At 34.3% G+C, this 19,972-nt stretch overlaps 1 protein-coding gene across 9 annotated transcripts in view; it reads right to left on the bottom strand.

The window, feature by feature from the left end:
• ANKRD12 (ankyrin repeat domain 12) overlaps positions 1–19,972 on the bottom strand; it is a 109,107-nt gene that overhangs the window by 68,088 nt on the left and 21,047 nt on the right. For 8 of the 9 annotated variants that reach the window (XM_072949258.1, XM_072949250.1, XM_072949255.1 and 5 more), the window contains exons 2-3: positions 12,891–13,028; positions 2,346–2,493 (exon numbers count right to left, since the gene is read on the bottom strand). In XM_072949258.1, coding sequence (XP_072805359.1) covers positions 2,346–2,493; positions 12,891–12,977 — 235 coding nt within the window. In that variant the 5' untranslated portion in view covers positions 12,978–13,028. The remainder of the gene's footprint in view (positions 1–2,345; positions 2,494–12,890; positions 13,029–19,972) is intronic. The other variant, XM_072949257.1, reaches the window with a different exon arrangement.

Below are 19,972 nucleotides of genomic sequence, written 5' to 3'. Positions count from 1 at the left end.
CTGTATAAAATAAATGCCAAAAGAATAAGTCAAATGTTAATGAACTTTTAGTTTTTAATATATGTTGTTATATTTACCTCCAACAAGGTATTCCTGTAATTCAGACCAACTAAAGCAAGTTCTTATTTCAAACCAGGGACCAGTTTTTAAGTTAGGCCAATGACAATTGTGTTAATCATTATAAACTGTATTTCTTTGACTACTATTAATACATTTTTTTCATATATTTCTTTGGTAACTATACCTTGGTTATTCTGAACTACCTGCCTTTATTTTTTGTTCATTCTCTCATTTTTATGTTTTTCTCTTCACGTTAAAAGAACTTTAACCACTAATAAAAATAAGGGTTGCCATATATGTTGTAAATATTTCTCCCTTCTATAACTTTATTCTTGATAGTTTTAGCTCACTGTTTAAAATATAATACATTCCATATGAAAACCAATGTTAAATTTGAGGTCCGATGCTGTAATTATCTTTCATATGAAAAGTATCACTTAATAGTACTCTGGATTCTATTTTATTCTTTTAATTATGAAAATAAGACAGCTTGACTATAAATAAGACATTTTGCTTTGGGCCTGGTGAAATTCTTCTTAATGCTTTGTATGTGTGTGTGGATGTGTGCACGTGCGAAAATAAAGCCTTCATCTGTGATGTACTAAAATTTATAAATTCAGACTACCAAAAATATAAACATATGCTCAAGTCCATCAAAGTCTCATTTAAGGTTAGCATGTAACCGTTCCAAAAGAAAAATAAGAGCTTGTTTTATGAAACAGTCTTAAAGAGACAGAGCTGCAAAAAACATCCCATTAAATTCAAATAGTGGAAAAACTGTAGCGGGGGGAAAAGCATATAATCCCATTAATAAAATATAAATTAGATTTGTTTATTCACTGCCTAAAGTTCACATCTCACTAAACCTTTCTCCGTTATTTCATGCAAAATAAAAGACAAATAATCCACCTGATCCAATAATAAAACTTTCAATGAGAAGTATATTATTTTAAAACCTCACCTACTTCTAAAAATATTCTTTGAATTTTTCTAAGTCCCTTCTTCAAACTACTAGTAGGAATATCATTGTCATTGGGAAACAAAACCTGGTTAATATAACTGCTTTAGAAATGACAAACAAAAGGACTTCCAAGGAGAAAGCATGAGAAAAGTTAAATCTTGCATAGGTAAAGGCACATAAGCACCTTCTTCTCAGCCAAGTGACCTAGTGACAGCTGGAGAACAATGCTTAGGGACAAGGAGAGTAAGGCTTCAAAAAAAACAAGATTCTGAACCTTTAGAAGAAGTCTGTGTAACTTAAAATGAACAAAGCACATAGTTTCTTAATCACTACAAATAAGCAATTTTCAAGGTTTAAAAATGTCATGAGTGTTTAAGAACAATTTCTAGTTCAAGCTAAGAGAGAGCCAAACACACACAAGGAAACCTACCCAATAAAAGTGTACACTAAAATAAAGCATTTCTAAAGCTATGTCAACACAGGGGATTTCAAAAGACTTGAGAGTATTTTCACAAATTCTGGAGTCAAGATTATTTCCATACTGATCATTAAGAGGGCCAGAAAGATAAAAGGGGGATATGAGCTTTCTACATAAACTTAAGACTGTAACACTGACTTTCTGTGAGTGTCGCTAAAACATTCTTAAAAACAGTTCATTAATAATATTTCATTCAGGGAATAAAATAATTTTGATAAATATATAACAAACATTCAAGTTCATATTAGTTTCCAGAAATGAGTAGTTCAGGGCTAAAATACAGTCTAGTAATTTATTAAATAGCGGTAGTAATAAGGTTCTGATCTATTATGCAAAACTGGGATTGACTGATATCAAGTATCCTTGACGTATAAGAGTTTTGAGAAAAAAAGGACTATAAATTGAGCTTAGGCAGCCTCAGTATTTTTTTTGTTTTTGGAAGGGACGTATTTCTGACTCATTTCTGAATCTAAAGTGGCTAAACTTTTTTATTTGGTGGGTTCAATAATTTGGCCACAAGAACTCAACAACTTTTTCTCAAATCTACCATATTCTATGCTCCATATCACTGAGTAAAACTTTCATCACTGAAATGCTTCCCAAAAAATTTAGTTCTGAAAATGGTAAGAGATTTTTAATAAACAATGAGAATAAGAAAAGAAAGCAAATTGTTTTCATCTACAATTAGAAATCATGTTTGGGTGAGGAATATATGAATTTCCACCCCAAAATGATAAACCTGAAATACAAATGTTATTCTATAAAATGGGGTACAAGAGGAATGGTAACGAAAATCTCAGTAAAAGAATGACTGAAAATTTACCAGAAAACAACAAATTACCCTACCTGTGTCTGAATCTCGATCTTCATTTCTTGATGGGCTGATGGTAAAAGGAAGTTTACGCTTCATGGACGATTTCTCTTTCATCTCCTTGCCCACATCACTTCGATCAATTTTTGGAGTTTTGCTATAGGATGCAATCTTGTCTTTACTCTATTAAAAAATCAAATATGAATAAAGTTATAACAATATTAGCCAAGCCATACGGTATGAAAAATACTTCATGAAGGAAATTTTCAAATGTACACAAAAGCAGAAAGGGTATTTTATTACAAACCGTCATTGTCCTCAATGTCCTCAAGACCCACTTTCAACAACTATAACATTTTTTTCTAACTTGTTTCATATTCCCTTTTACTTAATAATTTTAAAATAACAATAAAACAAAGTATCTTTAATATACCAGAAATCTATGTCTAAGTATAAGACAGACATCACCAGTGAACAAAGATTTAAATCTGAAAAAGCAATTCTGGATTTAATCAATAAGCAGATTGCATTTTATTAACACCACGTGCCCACTCATGTGACAACGTATCCTACCCTCACGGTCTACAGTAATTACTAATTCACTCTTAGAATCCAGCACCCAAATCGGTACAGCATATTTAATCGAGCTATGATAACCCTTTGGAAAAACATGCTAGATACTAAGAACTAAGCAACAGAACCTTAGCTGTTGAGTTTAAGAACTGTGATAATAAATGACAGATACCATAATTATAGAGATTTTTTCAGAAGCAAACTAGAAGTAGACTCAGACTGCAGAAGATACTAAGCTTTTGATCCAGGACAGAAAGTAAATAAAAGGAAGGAAGAGTGGGGAGGAGCATTAAAAATACTGAATTTTTTTTTTAAGTAGAATTTATCAACCAAAAGGTGACTCAAAACGCACAATGGAATTCAACTTTTAGTGAGTCTTATCACGAAGATGTGAGAGAAGAGGAAAAAAACAAGAAAAAAAAAGACTGGGATTGAGACTTAAATACAATTCCAGAGGGATATTAAAAAAACAGCCAAAAAATTTTTAAAAGTTACTAAAGAATACTGTATTCATTTTTAGACCATTAATAACATAAGGCCTGGAAAATGGATTATTTTCTTGGAAAACATGCATTAGTAAACACTGGTCATGAAAAAATAGAAAACCGAACAGATCACTGATCACAGAAGACAATAAACGCGATAGCCATAGATACTATGTTTAAAAAGGTACCTATTCCAGAAGATTTTACAAGAGATTTTTAATAAAAAATTCAGGGAACAGATATTTCCCATTTCATATAAACAATACTAAAACATAAAAATAAGATTAGAAGCTACTCAATCCATTTTACAAGTGCAAAATAAAACAAATACCAAAGAGTACACGTAAATTCCTTATGAAGTAAGTGCAAAAATAAACTTCAATCAAATATAGTGTCTTAGAAAGATAATACATCATAAGCAAGCAGGGTTCACCCAAAGAATATAAAAATAGTTCATTATTAGAAAATCTCTTACAACAATTCACTGTATCAAAGGACTAAGGAAAAATCATATGATGATCTTAATATGTTGACAATAACAACTGAATCGATCTACATTCATTCTTGATAAATCTATTAGCAAATTAGGAAGAGAACATGATTTCCATATATCTTAACTGGTACAGATTACTGAAGAATAAAAGCCTCATATAATTTATTTCCTAGTTAAAAATGAAAATCTTTGTTTTTTCAGTTTTGCTAATAAAATGGAGCTTAACTGGCATGGCTTTTGCTTATAAGGTTGTTGTAAAATGTAGATTTTATTATTCTGGAATGGTGAGGCCAACAGATCAGAGACCACTGCCACTGAAGACAGTCTGTCATTCAAGAGTTCCAAAGAAGAGGGGGCAATGCCACACGGGGAAGCACCGTGCAGGGTCAGGAGGCAGAGGGAGAAGAAGGAAGTATGAACAAAAGCTTACAGTGTGGTTTTCACAGGAAGAAAAAGGCAAGGCAGAGTAAGCAGGTTTAGGATTGGCTAGTTTGAACAATTTCAGCAGGCTCTGGGGTTAGGTGTTGTTTTTCCAGTTGTCTGGTAACTGGCTCTGAGACGATTATTAGAGCAGTGGGACAGTGGCCCAGAGTGTGAGAGCTGGATAAGATGGACTCCAGAGAGGCCTGTTTGCATATGAAAGGTGCAGCACCAAGTGAGTTGTTCACTATCTCTGAGAACTGACTAGTCCTGGGAAGGGCAGTCTCCCCAGGGTCAGCAAGGCCCCAGATGTCGAAGCATCAGAAATAAAAAGGCATGATTAATAAAAAGGTTAACCAACAAGGTTCTAGAGATTTGCCTTAGAAATATGAGTCTTTGTTATTAACAAAAGAATCTAATAAAAACATAAAGATGTCCCTTCTGCCTTGCACCTGCGTACATAAAGATACTGTTCTGGGCCATAAAAGAAATCAACTTGAGAATATGTTAAGTGAAAAATGTTCACAAGAATATATTCATCATGCTCTCCTGTGCAATATCGAATATGGTGATCAGTGTGAGCATCCATACCCACTACCAACTTACTCTGTTCTCTAAAATAAAATTATCCTTGAAAGTGCTACCTGAACAAAGTGTTTTTGTTGAGATTTTTACCACTTTAAAAATTATTTTCAGATCCAGAGAAAGTAACTTTCAAAGGAAATACTTACTTGTGGTTGTCTGGAAATTTCTGTATTATCAAATGGTACAAATATTCTGACAATTCAGGAATCACTGGCACATTCTTCTTTCATATCTATGACATAATATGCCTAACACAGTCACACTTTTTAATTTTGAAGTACTTTGTCTTTTTCACTTATATTAATGTTCTTCTTTCAATGGCAAGACAAGAATGACCTCCTATCACTGCTGGTATCAAATGATGTGCTAGTGGCCTTTACCAACTCAGCAAGATAGAAAAATGAAGAGGTAAAAAATTACCTAGAAAAAAAGAAAATTTAAAAAAACACATACAACTCTAGAGGGATATAAAACAAACGTTGCTGGCTGTCTGCGGCAACGGCGTTACCAGTGTTGGGAGACAACGCTGCGTGGCTCCCCTGCCATTTCCACATGTCCTGCAAGCAAATGCTCTAAATCCTTTTACTCTGGACTGTCTTTTCAAGGATATCTGTACAGAGAACAGCCTTGGAAGATACAGATAGTGTCTCCCTCTGGAGCAGAGGGAGATCAGATCTGTTTTGTTTTTTATAATAAATAATTTCTCCCGTTAGGGCAAAGGTCAGGTAGACTTATCACCCATTATAAAAGATTTGGGGTTCCTTTCCTGTAACACAAGCTGCTGTATATGTAGTTGTCACTTGGTCCTCTTTGGGACCCTCTGTGAGAAACAGAGCTCAGAGAACAGGCACAAATGCTGATGTATGGTAGGCACAAATGCTGATGTATGGTTACTGCTGTTGCTATGACAAAACTTTCCTTTATCTGACTCAGGAGTCTCATGTCTTCTGCCAGAATCCATGAAACTAATTAGCGTGCAAGTAGGGTAGGGTAAAAGCTCAGAGCCTTCGTGGTTTTTGGTGAGGCAATTTCTTTTTTCATTATTCTTATATATGTTTTCTAATTTTTCTACAATGAACATGTATCATATTACTTGAATAATAAAAGAAAATTTCTTGATTATCATGTGGAGAGAAGCTAATGAAGGTCTGAACTATACTGATGATGAAAAGGACAGGACACAGCTATTTAGAAAGATAAGCAACATCCACTCTCATAGTTTATGAGTTTAACCCAGATTTTACATTATCAGAAGAGGTTTTATAAGATTTTGTTTCACAAATTATGAATACTAATTCATAGCTAAAAACTTCAGTGGAAAGAATTTCAAACTAAAACCAATAGGTAAAACCCCCACAGATTAGCAGTGAAAAGACAAATATTTGAAGAATTTTGAGCAGACATTTTTGATGAATGCTGACCACTATAGTATTTAATGAGGTAATGAAAGCACTTTATATAAAAAGTATATTGCTATAGCATGTAATTATTATTTAAAACTATGGTCTATTTAAATGCATTTAAGAAACTAAATTTTGGTTCAGCTTAACTTATTAATTTAAAATCTCATAACAGCAATGTCTGTATCACATTAAACTGTAAATAAGGTCTCTATTTACATAACAGAACTATATATTCATTTCTAAAAATTTTATGGAAGAAAAAACTCAGCAGAAGCTAGAGGCTGGCTTCAAGGCCAAACACTCACTAAGAAAAGACAATCCTAAAAATATACTTTGCAAATAAATGAGTAAAAGTCATGCTACCTTCTCTCCTACTGTCCCTTCTAACCATATTTTGTCATAAGAAGCAGTAATAACATGGTCTATAAGCAGGAAATTTGGAATGGAAATTATGGTCCTCTTTAAGGTGCAAGTAAGCAGTCAAAAAATCTATTTAAAACTGAAGAAAATTATTTCTAACAACAGCTTCTGATGGTAAGCTGCTCGGAAACCCCAAAGCATGTCAGGAAGCACCATGCGTGTTGCCTGGGAAGAGCTTCTGACTCTTATCCAAACAAACGTACAGTCTTGAAAAATTACTGAATGATTAAGTGAGACTGAGAACAGTTGAATATATCCTTTTACATAGGCCAAATGTTAATAAATGAGGAATTTAATAGTTTGCATTTATTCTTCGTGTTTATTTTATTTATCTAATGATTAATAAGTATTCTTAACTTTCCTAAGCAATGTTTTTAATAGAAATACAGTAGTAAAAAGTTTGCTTTTTGCTTGCCTGTACACTTGAAAGAAATCACATTTTTATGATGGCAATGCTCAGGACTACTGTATACTTAGTGACAATTTTCAAAAATATACAAAGTACCTAGGAAGAATAAAAGCTTCAACAACCTTAGCCTTGTAAATTCAAATCCAAAAAACTGACATCAAGTAGCTCAGATGTAATTTCACAAATGCAACCTTCACTACATTTAAACATTTAGAAATAAACATTTTAATTCTTTCCTCAAATCTAACAACATTGTATTCTAACAACTCTACTGAATTGACCTTTATCGAGGTTACTGTAAGGAGTCTCACTGGATAAAATCCAATGGCCCCGTCTTCCCTATTAGCTTCTGGGGTGTCTGGCAACAGACACCCACTCTGACTTCTCTGGGTAACTTCTCCGGCTTCTCTCTCTGTCCTCCTTGCTCCTCCCCTCCCGACTCCACCTGAAACCTTTGAGTTCCTCAGGGTACACTCTTCTCACTCTTGTCCTACTCCCTCTGGGTGACACCTCCACACCTATGGCTCATTCTCCCACAAATCCTCATGGATTTACTTCTAGTCTAGCTGTTTCAAGCTCTAGACTCATATCTAACTGCCTACTGACACTTCTACTTGAATGTTCCAAAGGCCAACTTAATTCAACAAGTACAAACCAAACATTCTTCTCGAAACAATCTGTTCCTTTTTCTGAATGCCCTCTCGGAATAGTCCAATCAACCTCCGAGTGGACCCAGACTACTTTTTCTACAGATCCAAGTAAGTTTAATTAATTCAGTGTCTTTTAGATCTGCCAGTTTCTTTGCATCCCCACAGCCACGGCCCACATTGCCTTTTCCTTAGAGTTTTAAGTAACACTGTCTCTGGACTCCACCATGGCCCTTCCCTTCTGCTCAATGGCTACAGCATAAAATTCAAGATCTTTAGCAAGGCACACAGGCTATAATGAACCGTCCTAACTTCATGGACTAGTTTAACACACTCTTGTCTTTTTTACATCTCCTGTTTAGACTACCCCTTTAATCCCATTTTTCTGCTGGTCACATACTTATTTATCCTTGAGAATCCAGATTAAGCACTTTTTCTACCCCTGAACACCCTAGAACTGACTGCTTCTCTCCTTTTCACTCAAATACTTTCATTAGTGTGCTTCTGACAACAGCACAGAAAGCCACAAAGTATGGTTCCTGAGAACATTTCAGGGGATCTGCAAGGTCAGAAATATGCTCCCAATAATACTAAGATGTTTGTGTATCTTTCCCATTCTCTAAAGAATGTACATTTGAGTTTTCTAGCAACCACATGACACGTGATATCAGAACATATGGAATGCAGAAGCAGATGAGAATCTGGCTACCTTCTGTTAAGCTACACATAGAAGATATCTTCAAAACAACAACCCTCTTCTAACTGATTTTTTTTTTGTTTTGGTGTATATATATATATATATATATATATAGTTGCTTTTCAAAGAAATACATTACTTGTGTTAACGTGTAATAGTTTTATCGTTTTTTAAAGCAATTAGTGAACATTTAAATTTTTTCTGTTTTAATGTCTGATATTGTAAATATCAGCAGACATGTCCACATATAAAAAAACCCTTTGGGCTCCTCAGTTATGTTGAAGAGTATCAAAGGGTCCTGAGAGCAAAACATTCGACACACTGGTAGAGTAATCAGTTACATGTCCTCAAAAAAAGATTTAGGCCAGGACTTAATCATTCATTGTTTTATTCCAAGGGCCACAGGAGACGCACATAACACAACAGGCATCCCACATAAGGTTTGCTGGATAAGGTCAATCGGTCAACGGAATCACTCTCCTTAAGATTTGGCATATTAAAACACATCCGGGGAGAACTTCTGCCTATGGTGGAGTAAAGATATTGGCTACTTATCTCCCCAAGAAAACAATCATAAACCTAACAAAGCTGTCAAAAACAACCATTTCAAGGCTCTAGAAACTGAACAAAAGCAAACAACAAACTGAGAAGCATTTTCTTCAAGAAAAACTGGTGAACTACAGGTAAGAACAGTGAGTGTCTTTGGAATTCTTGCCTGGGGTGGTTCTCATTCCCTCACCGACGCTTGATTTGCATGAAGTGGTACCAGGGTGGGGCTGGCAACGAAAACCAGCATCTTTGCTGCCAGAGAGTCGACCTGAACTGGTGAAGGAGGCAAAAACCTACCACCCAGCTATACTGTTGCTAAAAATAGCAAAAAGGGTAGGAAAGGGATGGAGGGGAAAAAACCACAGTTCTACCAGCTTAAGGTTATGTTCACACTAAGCTCGGCACCCACCCCTCACTCACTGGGACGCTGTGTGCACGTGCAGGGAAGACCTGTGAGGTCCAAGCTCTCTACACCATCCTTAGTTGACTAGGAGGCGGCACACAGAAAGGAAGACCTGGGTAAGCCCAACAGAAAGGAAACATTAGGGCAGATTTGAAAAATGCCTGAACACTGAACACACTCCCCAACACACACGCAAGTATGTCAGTGGAAGGTGGAAGTCTTACCAGCTCATGGTGTTTGTGCACAACCTTGGACCAACTGATGGCTGCTAACTGACCTATGCAGACCCAGGGCAACCCCTAGAAAGCAAGGCTAAAAGCAAACAAACAACTCTCCCTAACATGGACACCAGTGGTCATGACAAAATGACAAATATCTGCAGAAAAACGCCTGACATTTTACTAAAAACAAACAAACTAGCAACGATTACAACTCTAAGGGGGGAAATAATGAAAATCCAGAGCTGCTATAGTTTGACCTAAACTGTCCAATTTTCAATAAAAATTAAGACAGAAAAGCAAGAGAAAAAAGTATTTAACAGAAACTTCTGAGTGGGTCAAGAGAGCAGCTATTAGAAAGAAAGGAAAGAAACAAAATAATATTTAAAGAATTAAAGTATGACAATAATGACTAATCAAATAGAGACTATCAATAAAGAAAAATTACACAGAGAGGATCTGAAAAGCAGAGTGACTGAAAATGCATCAGGTATGTTCAACAGCAGGTATGAGATGGCAAAAAAAAAACAAAAAAAAACCCCAGAATCAGTAAATTAAACCCCTCAAATTTCATGAAAACAAATGATCTACAAGAAACTCAACAAACCATAGGCAGGATAAACACAAAGGGATCCTAAACACATTACAGTCAAATTGTTTAAAGACAAAAGAGAAAAGAGTAATGAAAAAAATCATCACAATTAACAGCTGAATTCTCATAGAAACAGTTAAAGCGAGAAAGAAGTAGGATGACAATCCACCAAAAGGGAAAAGTCAAATAAGAATTCTGTATCTACAGAGACAGAAAGAAATTTAGTGGTGTCTAGGGCTGTGGGATTTGGGGACAGAATGGGGAGTGAATACATAGGGTTTCTTTTTCAGGTGAAAATGTTCTAAAATTGAAAGAGGTGATGACTGCACAACTCTGTAAACATATGCTAAACTACTGAATTACTCATTTTAAATGAGTAAATTGTATGGTATGTGAATTATATCTCAATAAAGCTGTTTTTTAAAAATGGCAAAATCAAGATATTCCTAAATCAATGAAGACTAAGAGAAATCACAGCTGAAGATCTGTCTTATAGTAAATAATAAGAAAAATTCTTATAGACTGTAAGGAAATGACACAAGAGTACTCTGAATTCACAGGAAGAAATTAAGAGTGCCAAAATTGATAAATTTATAGGTAAAAACAAAACACTGTATAAATATATATTTCTCTTTTCTTCTCTTATTCCTCAGGAAGACTGTATAAAACAATAATTGTAACATTCTGTTTTGGGGTGAATAACAAATGTAGATGTAATCTATATTACACAGGTAACACAAAGGACGGGAATGAAATGTAGCTATACTGGAGCAAGGTTGCTATATTTTACTGGAATTAAGTCAACATTAACCTGGATAATTAGCATGCACATTATAATCCCTAGATCAACATTTTAAGATTATCATTCAAGAAACATAGTTTAAAAAAATCAGAAAAATTTAAACAGTATACTGAAAAGTATTTTTTAAATAAAGGCAGCAAAGATGGGAGAGAAAAAAGACATGAGATACCTAAGAACAGCGTAAAATGGGAGATAAAAATCCAACCTTAGCCATAATTACATTAAACGTGAGTGGATTAAACATTGTAATCAAAAGCAGAGACTGCCAGTGCAATCAAGCAAGAAAAAAAAAAAAGAAAGTATTTATACTGGAAAAAAAGTTCAATTATCTTCACAACCAGAAGACATAATTCCACGTGTAGAAAATCCTAAGGAATCCTCAAACTTTTTGAACCAATAAGTGAGTTCAGCAAGGTCTAAGGATAAACAACCATGATACAAAAATATTTGTTTCTATATACTAGCAATGAAAAATCCAAAAAGAAATTATCCACAACAGCATCCAAAAGAATAAAATACTAATAATTTAACAACAGAAGCACAAGATTTGTACACTGACAACTATAAAGCATTGCTCAAGAAAACTGGAAATCTAAATAAATGGAGAGAGATTCTGTGGTGATGGATTGGAAAACATATTGTTAAGATGCCAATACTATTCAAAGTGATCTACAGATTCAATTTACAGATTCAATACAATCTCTATAAAAATTCCGGCAAGATTTTTTTGTGAAAACTGACAAGCTAATTCTAAAATTTATATGGAAATGCAAAGGACCCTGAATAGCCAAAAGGATTTTTGAAAAGAACAAAGTTGAAAACTTATGTGTCTTGATTATGAAAGCAGATTTGGGGTTGTCTGGGGTTTGGGGTGGCAACGGGAAAACACAGCAAATGGACATAAGGATCTTTTAGCAATGATGGAAATGGTCTAAACTGGATTATGATGATGGCTATGCAATTCTATAAACTTACTAAAAATCACTGAATTGCACATTTAAATGGGTGGTGAATTTTATGGTAAATACATTATACCTCCATAAAGCTATTAAAAAAAAGATCTGTACACAGATGTTCTTAGCAGCTTTATTCATATTTCCCAAACTGGAAACATTTCAGATGTCCTTCAACAAGAAAATAGCTTAGGGGAGGAAAAGGACTTAAAAGGAAGAAAACAAAACAAAAAGAAAAATTCAAAGGTAATGTATAAAACTAACTAGATGAGGAGAGACTAGGGATAGTGAGACTAGTTAGTTAGGAGACAGTTGCAAAAGTCTAAATAAAGGTTCTGAGGTACTAAATTGAGTAGGAATGAAGAAAGATACATGTAAAAGGAGAGAATCACGGGTCATTAGCAATGATTAATGATAAAACAACAAAATAGTTAACATTTATTGGGCACTTACTACGTATCAAGCATTGCATTAAGTACAATACTTAAGTAATTTCACTGTCACAACAATTCTATAAAGCTCTGCTGTCTATTAATAGAGAGATACTCTGAAGTTGAAAGTGTTCGTGTAAATTTATCCAAAGTTACAGATATGGAAAACTGAATAGCTACTGTATATGTGTTTCAGGGGTGTGAGAAGGGGTGAGAGAAGAAATGACTGAGGACTTGGATCCCCCATCCCCCCACTGCCCCCTGGCTCAATGATTACTTCTCAAGTAATTGTGCGGTATTAGTAATCATGTTATCTTAGGGAAAGGAAAACAATCTCATCCCTAGGAATCCAATTTACCTCTAAGGGGCTTAGATAAACAGTCTGAATTGATCTGGCACCCATACTGCTTTTTATTTTGTGAGTAATTACCACAAATACTTATCAGGAGTCTTTTTCATAATTTCCAAAGAGTAAACAGATCTTTAGCATACTCATGTACCTTTCTTCCATACGGTTTTTCTACCATATTGCTGTCACTGTCAGAATTTTCACTTTGAACTGGTTTTGTGAACCCAGATTTGGGCATCTTACAGCTGTTCAGCTAGCTTCCACCTTTATCAGTCTTCTCATCCTGGATCTGTAAAGAATGGATATAGAAGGGTTATTTGTATACATATGCAATAAAACCTACTTAAAGTTTATGCACCACAATTAGTGCAATTTCCTCTATGTCTCTGTAAAATAATTAATTTTCTCAGAGAGGCTAATCAAGCCTAAAATAAATTTTCATTTAACAATTTGAGCTTCTAATTAAAGCTTCCTTGTTCAAGTCCATTCAGTTTGCCACTGAAAAGAAGAAAAGACAACTTCCATATTTCTTCCCATCTTCTCCAGACTAATATCTAACATCAGTTTCCTGGATAACGAGCGGCAGTCCAAGTGGAAGCAAGGTGTTTGTCATTCCAGCATGGTTTCAATGGCAGGAGCTCCTAACAGATTCTGCAGTAGTTCTGCACTGGTCTGGAAATTATTTCTGAAGACCCAACCAGTAACTTGATAGGTTTGATCAGTAATTTTATAACATCTAATTCTATTTTAAATTAAATTAATTAAGTCCTTACTACTTAAAATCCCCAGAGTGGTTTATTTTCATTCACTGTACTCCCAGACATCTATCCCCAGGTATCCAGTCACTCTATTGACCTATTTGTTGATTTAATCCTTATCATACTGTACTATAGTTATCACTTCATGTATTGTTTTCTTTCCAACTTATTCAGCCTTCTGTCTCCTGCTCTGCAAGCTGATTTAATAGGCCAAAGAACTTCTGGGAAGGTTTTGCTTGAGAGATCCAGAAAAAATTCCCAAAAGGGACTTTTACATAAGAAAGGGGAAGCCATGAGACTATACCTGTATTGCTGTCTGATGACCTATTAGCCACATGTGGTCGCTGAAAGTTAAATTTATTAAAGTTGCTACCAAATGATATGGTGCAGACACATATTTCTACTACCCCAGAACGCTCTACAGCACAGCACTGGGCTAAACTGAGGATGCTGGCCAACGGGACTGTGACATGAGCCACAGTCACAAGCAGAGTAACTGGCAAGCCTGATTTTAACTATTTCACGCTATAAATTTCCTATAGATGGGTATTACAGACTTAAGTAAGCTACATTCTAGCATCTATATGAATTATTAAAACTCAGATATCTTGAACAAAAAACCAGTAAAATCTATGCTCTTCAAATTGTTCTACTGGTGCTTTAAAATTAGTTTGGTTTCAACAGAAACAAAACCAAAATCCCTTAACTAAACTGAACTAATTGATAAAATATAAAAAAAAAACTAGTAGGTTAAATTAACCTGGATATAGCCAAATTAGAGTATATTTCAACAAAAAAAAGCTGCCAGACTTTAAATAACTCAAATCGTCCATTTATAGATAAGGAAACAAGGAGACAAAGGGAAATTTTTGACACTACACACAAAAGGCAAAGTTTCCCTGACAGCCACTTAACGGATTCGGCTATTACCATATAAACAGAATCACTTAAACTTAGCACTGTCCTCAGAGCTAGCTTACAGAGTTAGAGTTACAAGTCATATATAGACACAAAAGTTCAGACTCAAAAGCAAAACTGAGCTGCATAGTATCAACAGGCATTAACCTAGGTGAGACTATGAAGATAAAGCAGTATCTTCTGTAGATTAAGCAAAAAAGTTATCAGTGAATGAAGACGTGTTGTATTTCGTCAGAAAAATTATACATGACAATAAATTTATATTAATGGGCTGTATGTTTTAAAAAGCTTGTATTATTTTTCAATGAGTTTATTTGGAAAATTTCAGCACTAACAATAGAAATCGCGATTGGATTTTAAAACTGTAACTTCAGTCAAGGAAGCATTTAGTATATAATTAGGTTCTGGGCCCATGATATATACTCTAATCACTGGAACAATCAATACACAAAGAGATAATCAAAATCACATTAGGTAAATTAAACCTGAATATTTAAAAATGTACAAATAACCCAACAGAAGGCAGGAAAAGAAATACTGAGGAATAAAAAACAGAAGAAACAAAACAGTAATAAAATAATAGAACTAATGCAAACAGCAATAATTATATAAAATGCAAATACTTTAAACGCACCAATTAAAATCTAGAGACTGTCAAAAAAAATGACAAAACTATATGCTACTACTACTAAGAAATTCACTTCAAATATAACGGTATGAGTAGGTTAAAAGTAAAAGAATGGAAAAAGATATGCAATGCAAGCATAATCAGAGGAAAGCTGGAGGGACTATATTAATATCAGACAAAAGAGATCTCAAAGCCAAGAGGAACACACCATACACTGATAAAAGGATCAGTTCACTAAATGTGTATGCAACTAGCAGCATAGCTTCAAGTACAGGAAGCAAAACCTGACAGAACTGGCAGGAGAAATAAACAAACTGGTAAGAGTTGGAAGCTTCAATTACTCTCCCAGTAAGACAGAAACCAACAAGGTTATAAACGAACTAAAAAAAATGCCAGTGATTCAGACTGACTGGATCTAATTGACATTTATAGAAAAATCTACACAACAAACAGAATACTCATTCTTTTCAAGGGCACATAGAATATTCAGCAAGATAGGCCACATCACGGATCATAAACAAATGTTAACAAAGTTAAAATAATTAAAATCATACGGAGTTTGTTCTCACACAATAAAGAAATTAAACCAGAACCAATTATAGAAATATAGTAAGAATATATCCAAATTAAAAGAAAAGAAAAATCAATGAAAATGAAAAGTGGTTCTTTAAAAAAAAATCAATAAAACATATAAATCTCTCAGCCAGATCTTTTAGAAATAAAATAGAGGAGCCCTACATAACCAAAACCAACAATGAAAGAGGGAATATCACTACAGATTCCATAAATACATAAAGGATAATAAAGAAGTATTATAAACTTTATACAAATAAATTCAACAAATTAAATGAAATAGACAAATTCCTTGAAAGGCCCACACCACCAAAGCTCATTGATAAAACAGAATCTCAACAACTTGAAACTCACTAAAGAAATTGATTTCACATTTAAAAACAGAGAAAACTCCAGGCCCAGATGGCATCAATGGTGAATACTATACAACACGTAAGTAAGAAATAATGCCAATTTCTACACAAACTCTCCTGAAAAAGAAAAGAGAAAGGAATCTATTTTATGACACCATCAACACCCTGATACCAAACCAGAATAGTCTTTTACAAAAAAATTATAGACCAATATACCTCATAATCATGTAACAAAAAATCCTCAACAAAGTATTAGCAAACCAAATCCACCAACGTAAAAAAGATGTTACATAATGACCAAGTGGGATTTATGCCAGGAATTCAAGGTCAGCTTAATGTCTGAAAATCTATCTATATAATTCACAGTATTAAAAGACTAAAAGCAATAAATAAATAAATAACCATTTCAACACCACAGGAAAAGCTTTTTGATAAAATTCAATATTCCCATTAATGGACAAAATTCAGCAAACAGAATTTAGATATTTTCTTTTTCTCCTAAGATCAACGAGGCAAGGATGTCTGCTCTTGTCACTTTTCACCCACAGCTTTACTAATGTATAATTGACAAATGAAAACTGTATATATTTAAGGTGTACAATGAGATGATTTATGTGAAATGATTAGCACAATCAAGCTAATTAACATATGTATCTCTCTACATAGTTAGCATTTTATGTGCATGTGCAGTGAGAACACTTAAAATCTACTCTCAGCAAATTTCAAGTATACAATACAACATTATTGACTGTACATTAGATCCCCAGAACTTACTCATCTTACAAGTGAAAGTTTACGTCCTTTGACCATCATCTCCATTTCACCCACTCCCCAGCCTCTGGCAACCACCACCCTACTCCCTGGCTCTGTGATTTCAACATTTTTAGATTCCACAGCTAAGTAAGATCATAGCGTATTTATCTGTTGGTTTATTTCACTTATATAGCATGTCTTCCAGGTTCAACCCTGTTGTGGCAAATAGCAGGATACACGTTTTTAATGGCTGAATAAATCCCACTGTAAATATATACAGTTGACCCTTGAGCAACACACACAGGTTTGAACTGTGAAGGTCCATTTATACGTGGGGTTTTTTTTTTTCAATAAATACCTACTACACTATCCAGGGTTGGTTGAATCAGAGAACATAGAACTGCAGATAGAGAGAGCCAACTGCAAAGTTATACACAGATTTTTGATTGCACAGAGGACTGGTGTCCATAACCCCTACCCTGGTTCAAGGGTCAACATTTTCTTTATCCATTTATCCATCAACAGGTTGATTCTATACTTTGGCTATTGTGAATAATGCTGCAATGAACATGGGGTAATGGGGTAACATACAGAGACTACTACTTTCATTTCCTCTGGACATATACCAGAAAGTAGGATTGCTGGATCAGACAGCAGTACTACTTCTAATTTTTTGAGGAATCTCCATCCTGTTTTCCAAAGTGGCTGCACCGATTTACATTCTTACCAACAGTGTGCAAGGGACCCTTTTTGTCACATCCTCACCAACGCTTACTATCTCCTGTCTTTTTGGTAACAGCCATCCTAAGAGATACATGGTGTTATCTCCTAGTGGTTTGATTTCTGTTTCCCTTATGATTAGTGATGCTATGTACCTTTACATATATGCATGTCCTCTTTCAAAACAATGCCTGTTCAGGACCTTTGCCCATTTTTTAACCATTTCTTTGTTGTTGCTGTTGTTTTGTTTTGGTTTTGCTTGAACTGTATGAGTTTCCTTACATATTTTGGATATTACCCCCTTCTCAGATGTATGGTTCACAAATATTTTTCTCCCATTTCATAGGCTACCTTTTCATTTTGTTTCCTTCGCTGGGCAGAATATTTTTTATCTGATATAGTCCCACTTACTTTTGCTCTTGTTGTCTGTGCTTTTGGTGTCATGTCCGTGAAATCAGTTAAGACTAATGCAAGAAGCTTTTTCCTTGTATTTTTTTGTAGGAATTTTATGGTTTCAGGCCTTGCATTTATTAGTCTATTTCAAGTTAATTTTTGTATATGACATATATGAGGTCAATTTCATTCTTTTGCATGTGGATATCCACTTTTCCCAACACCACTTACTGAAAAAATATCCTTTTCCCATTTTGAGTTCTTGGCATTCTTGTCAAAGATTAGTTGACTGTATGTGTGGGTTTGTTTCTGGGCTTTTTATTCTGTTCTATTGGTCTGTGTGTCTCTTTTTATGCTAGTACCCTACTGTTTTGATCACTATAGCTTTGCAGTACAGTTTGAAATCAGACAGTGCGATGCCTCCAGCTTTGTTTTCTTTCTCAAGATTGCTTTGGCTATTCAGAGTCTTTTCTGGTTCTACATGAATTTTAGAATTGTTTTTTCTACTGCTGTGAAAAACACCACTGTAATTTTGATAAAGACTGCACTGAATCTGTAGAGCACTTTGGGTAGTACTGTCATTTTAATAATAACTCTTCCCTATCGAACACAGGGTATCTTTCCATTTATTCATGTCTAACTTCTTTCATCAAAGTCGTTTACATGTTTCAGTGTACAGATCTTTTACCTACTTGGTTAAAGTATTTCTAAGTATATTATTCTCTGTCATGCTATTATAAATGGGATTTTAAAAAGTTCTTTTTCAGAGAGTTCACTGTTAGTGTAGATAAATGCAACTGCTTTTTGAATGATGATTTTGTATCTGGAAACTCTACCGAAATTATTAGCTCAACAGTTTTTGTAGAATCTTTAGGGCTTTTTATATATAAGATCATGCCATCTGCAGAGACAATTTAACATCTTTCTTTTTGATTTGGATGTCTTTTATTTCTTTTGCCTAACTTCTCTGGTTAGGACTTCTAGTACTTTGTTGAACAGAAGTGGTGAGAGTGGGCATCCTTGTCTTGTTCCTGACCTTAGAAGAAAAGCTAAAAGCTTTTCACTGTTGAGTATGATGTTAGCTGTGGGCTTGTTACATACAGCCTTTATTATGTTTCAGTATATTCCTTCTATACCTAAGTTGTTAAAGAGTTTTTTTTATCATGAAAGGATGTTGAATTTTGTCAAATGCTTTTTCTGCATCTTTTGAGATGGTATCACCACTTGTATTCAAAATTATACTTACTGGTGGCCCTAAGTAGTAAAATAAAGCAAGAAAAAGAAATAAAAGGTATATAGCTTGGAAAGGAAGAAGTAAACTGGTCTTATTTCAGGATGAAATGATTGCCTATGGAAACAAAGGCAAAGTATCTACAAAGAGGTTACTAGAACTTATAAGCAAGCACAAAAGGACAAAGGATTCATGGTCAATACATGAAAATTAGTATTATTTCTATATACGAACAACAAAAAGTTTGATATTGCAATTAAAAACACAACTTATAATAGCATCAAAAATACTAAATTCTTAGGAATAAATATAACAAAATACGTGTAAGACTACATACTGACAAATAAAAAACACTGCTGAAAGAAATTAAAGACCAAAATAAAGAGATAGACTATGTTCATATGGATTAGAAGTCTCAGTAAAATGTCAGTTCTCCCCCAGACTGATCTCTAAAGTAATGCAGTCCTTGTCAAAATCTCAGGATGCTTCTTTTTTTAATAGAAACTGACTAATTGTCTCTAGAATGGATACAAAAATGGTAAGGACCTAAAAAAGTCCAAATAACTTTGAGAAAAAAACCAAATTCATGGACTTACATACATTACCTGATTTCATCATAAAGATATAGTACATTATAAAGATACAAATAGTGTTAGAACAACTGTATGACCTTGGGTTAAACAAAGACTTCTTAAATAGGCTATGAAAAGCAGAAACCATAAAAGGAAAAATATGGATAAATTGAACTTCACAAAGCACACTTTTGCTCTTTAAATGACATTGTTAAGAAAACGCAAAGCAAGCCACACAGGGAGAAAATAGTTGCAAATTATATCTTTATAAATGACTTATATCCAGAATATATAAATAACTCCCACAAATCAATAAGAAGATAATCCAACTTTA

Source organism: Vicugna pacos, chromosome 24 (assembly GCF_048564905.1).
Source record: "Vicugna pacos chromosome 24, VicPac4, whole genome shotgun sequence".
Lineage (NCBI taxonomy): Eukaryota > Metazoa > Chordata > Mammalia > Artiodactyla > Camelidae > Vicugna > Vicugna pacos.
The sequence above is the reverse complement of the archived record's forward strand: the minus strand, read 5'-3'. Positions and strand labels throughout refer to the sequence as shown.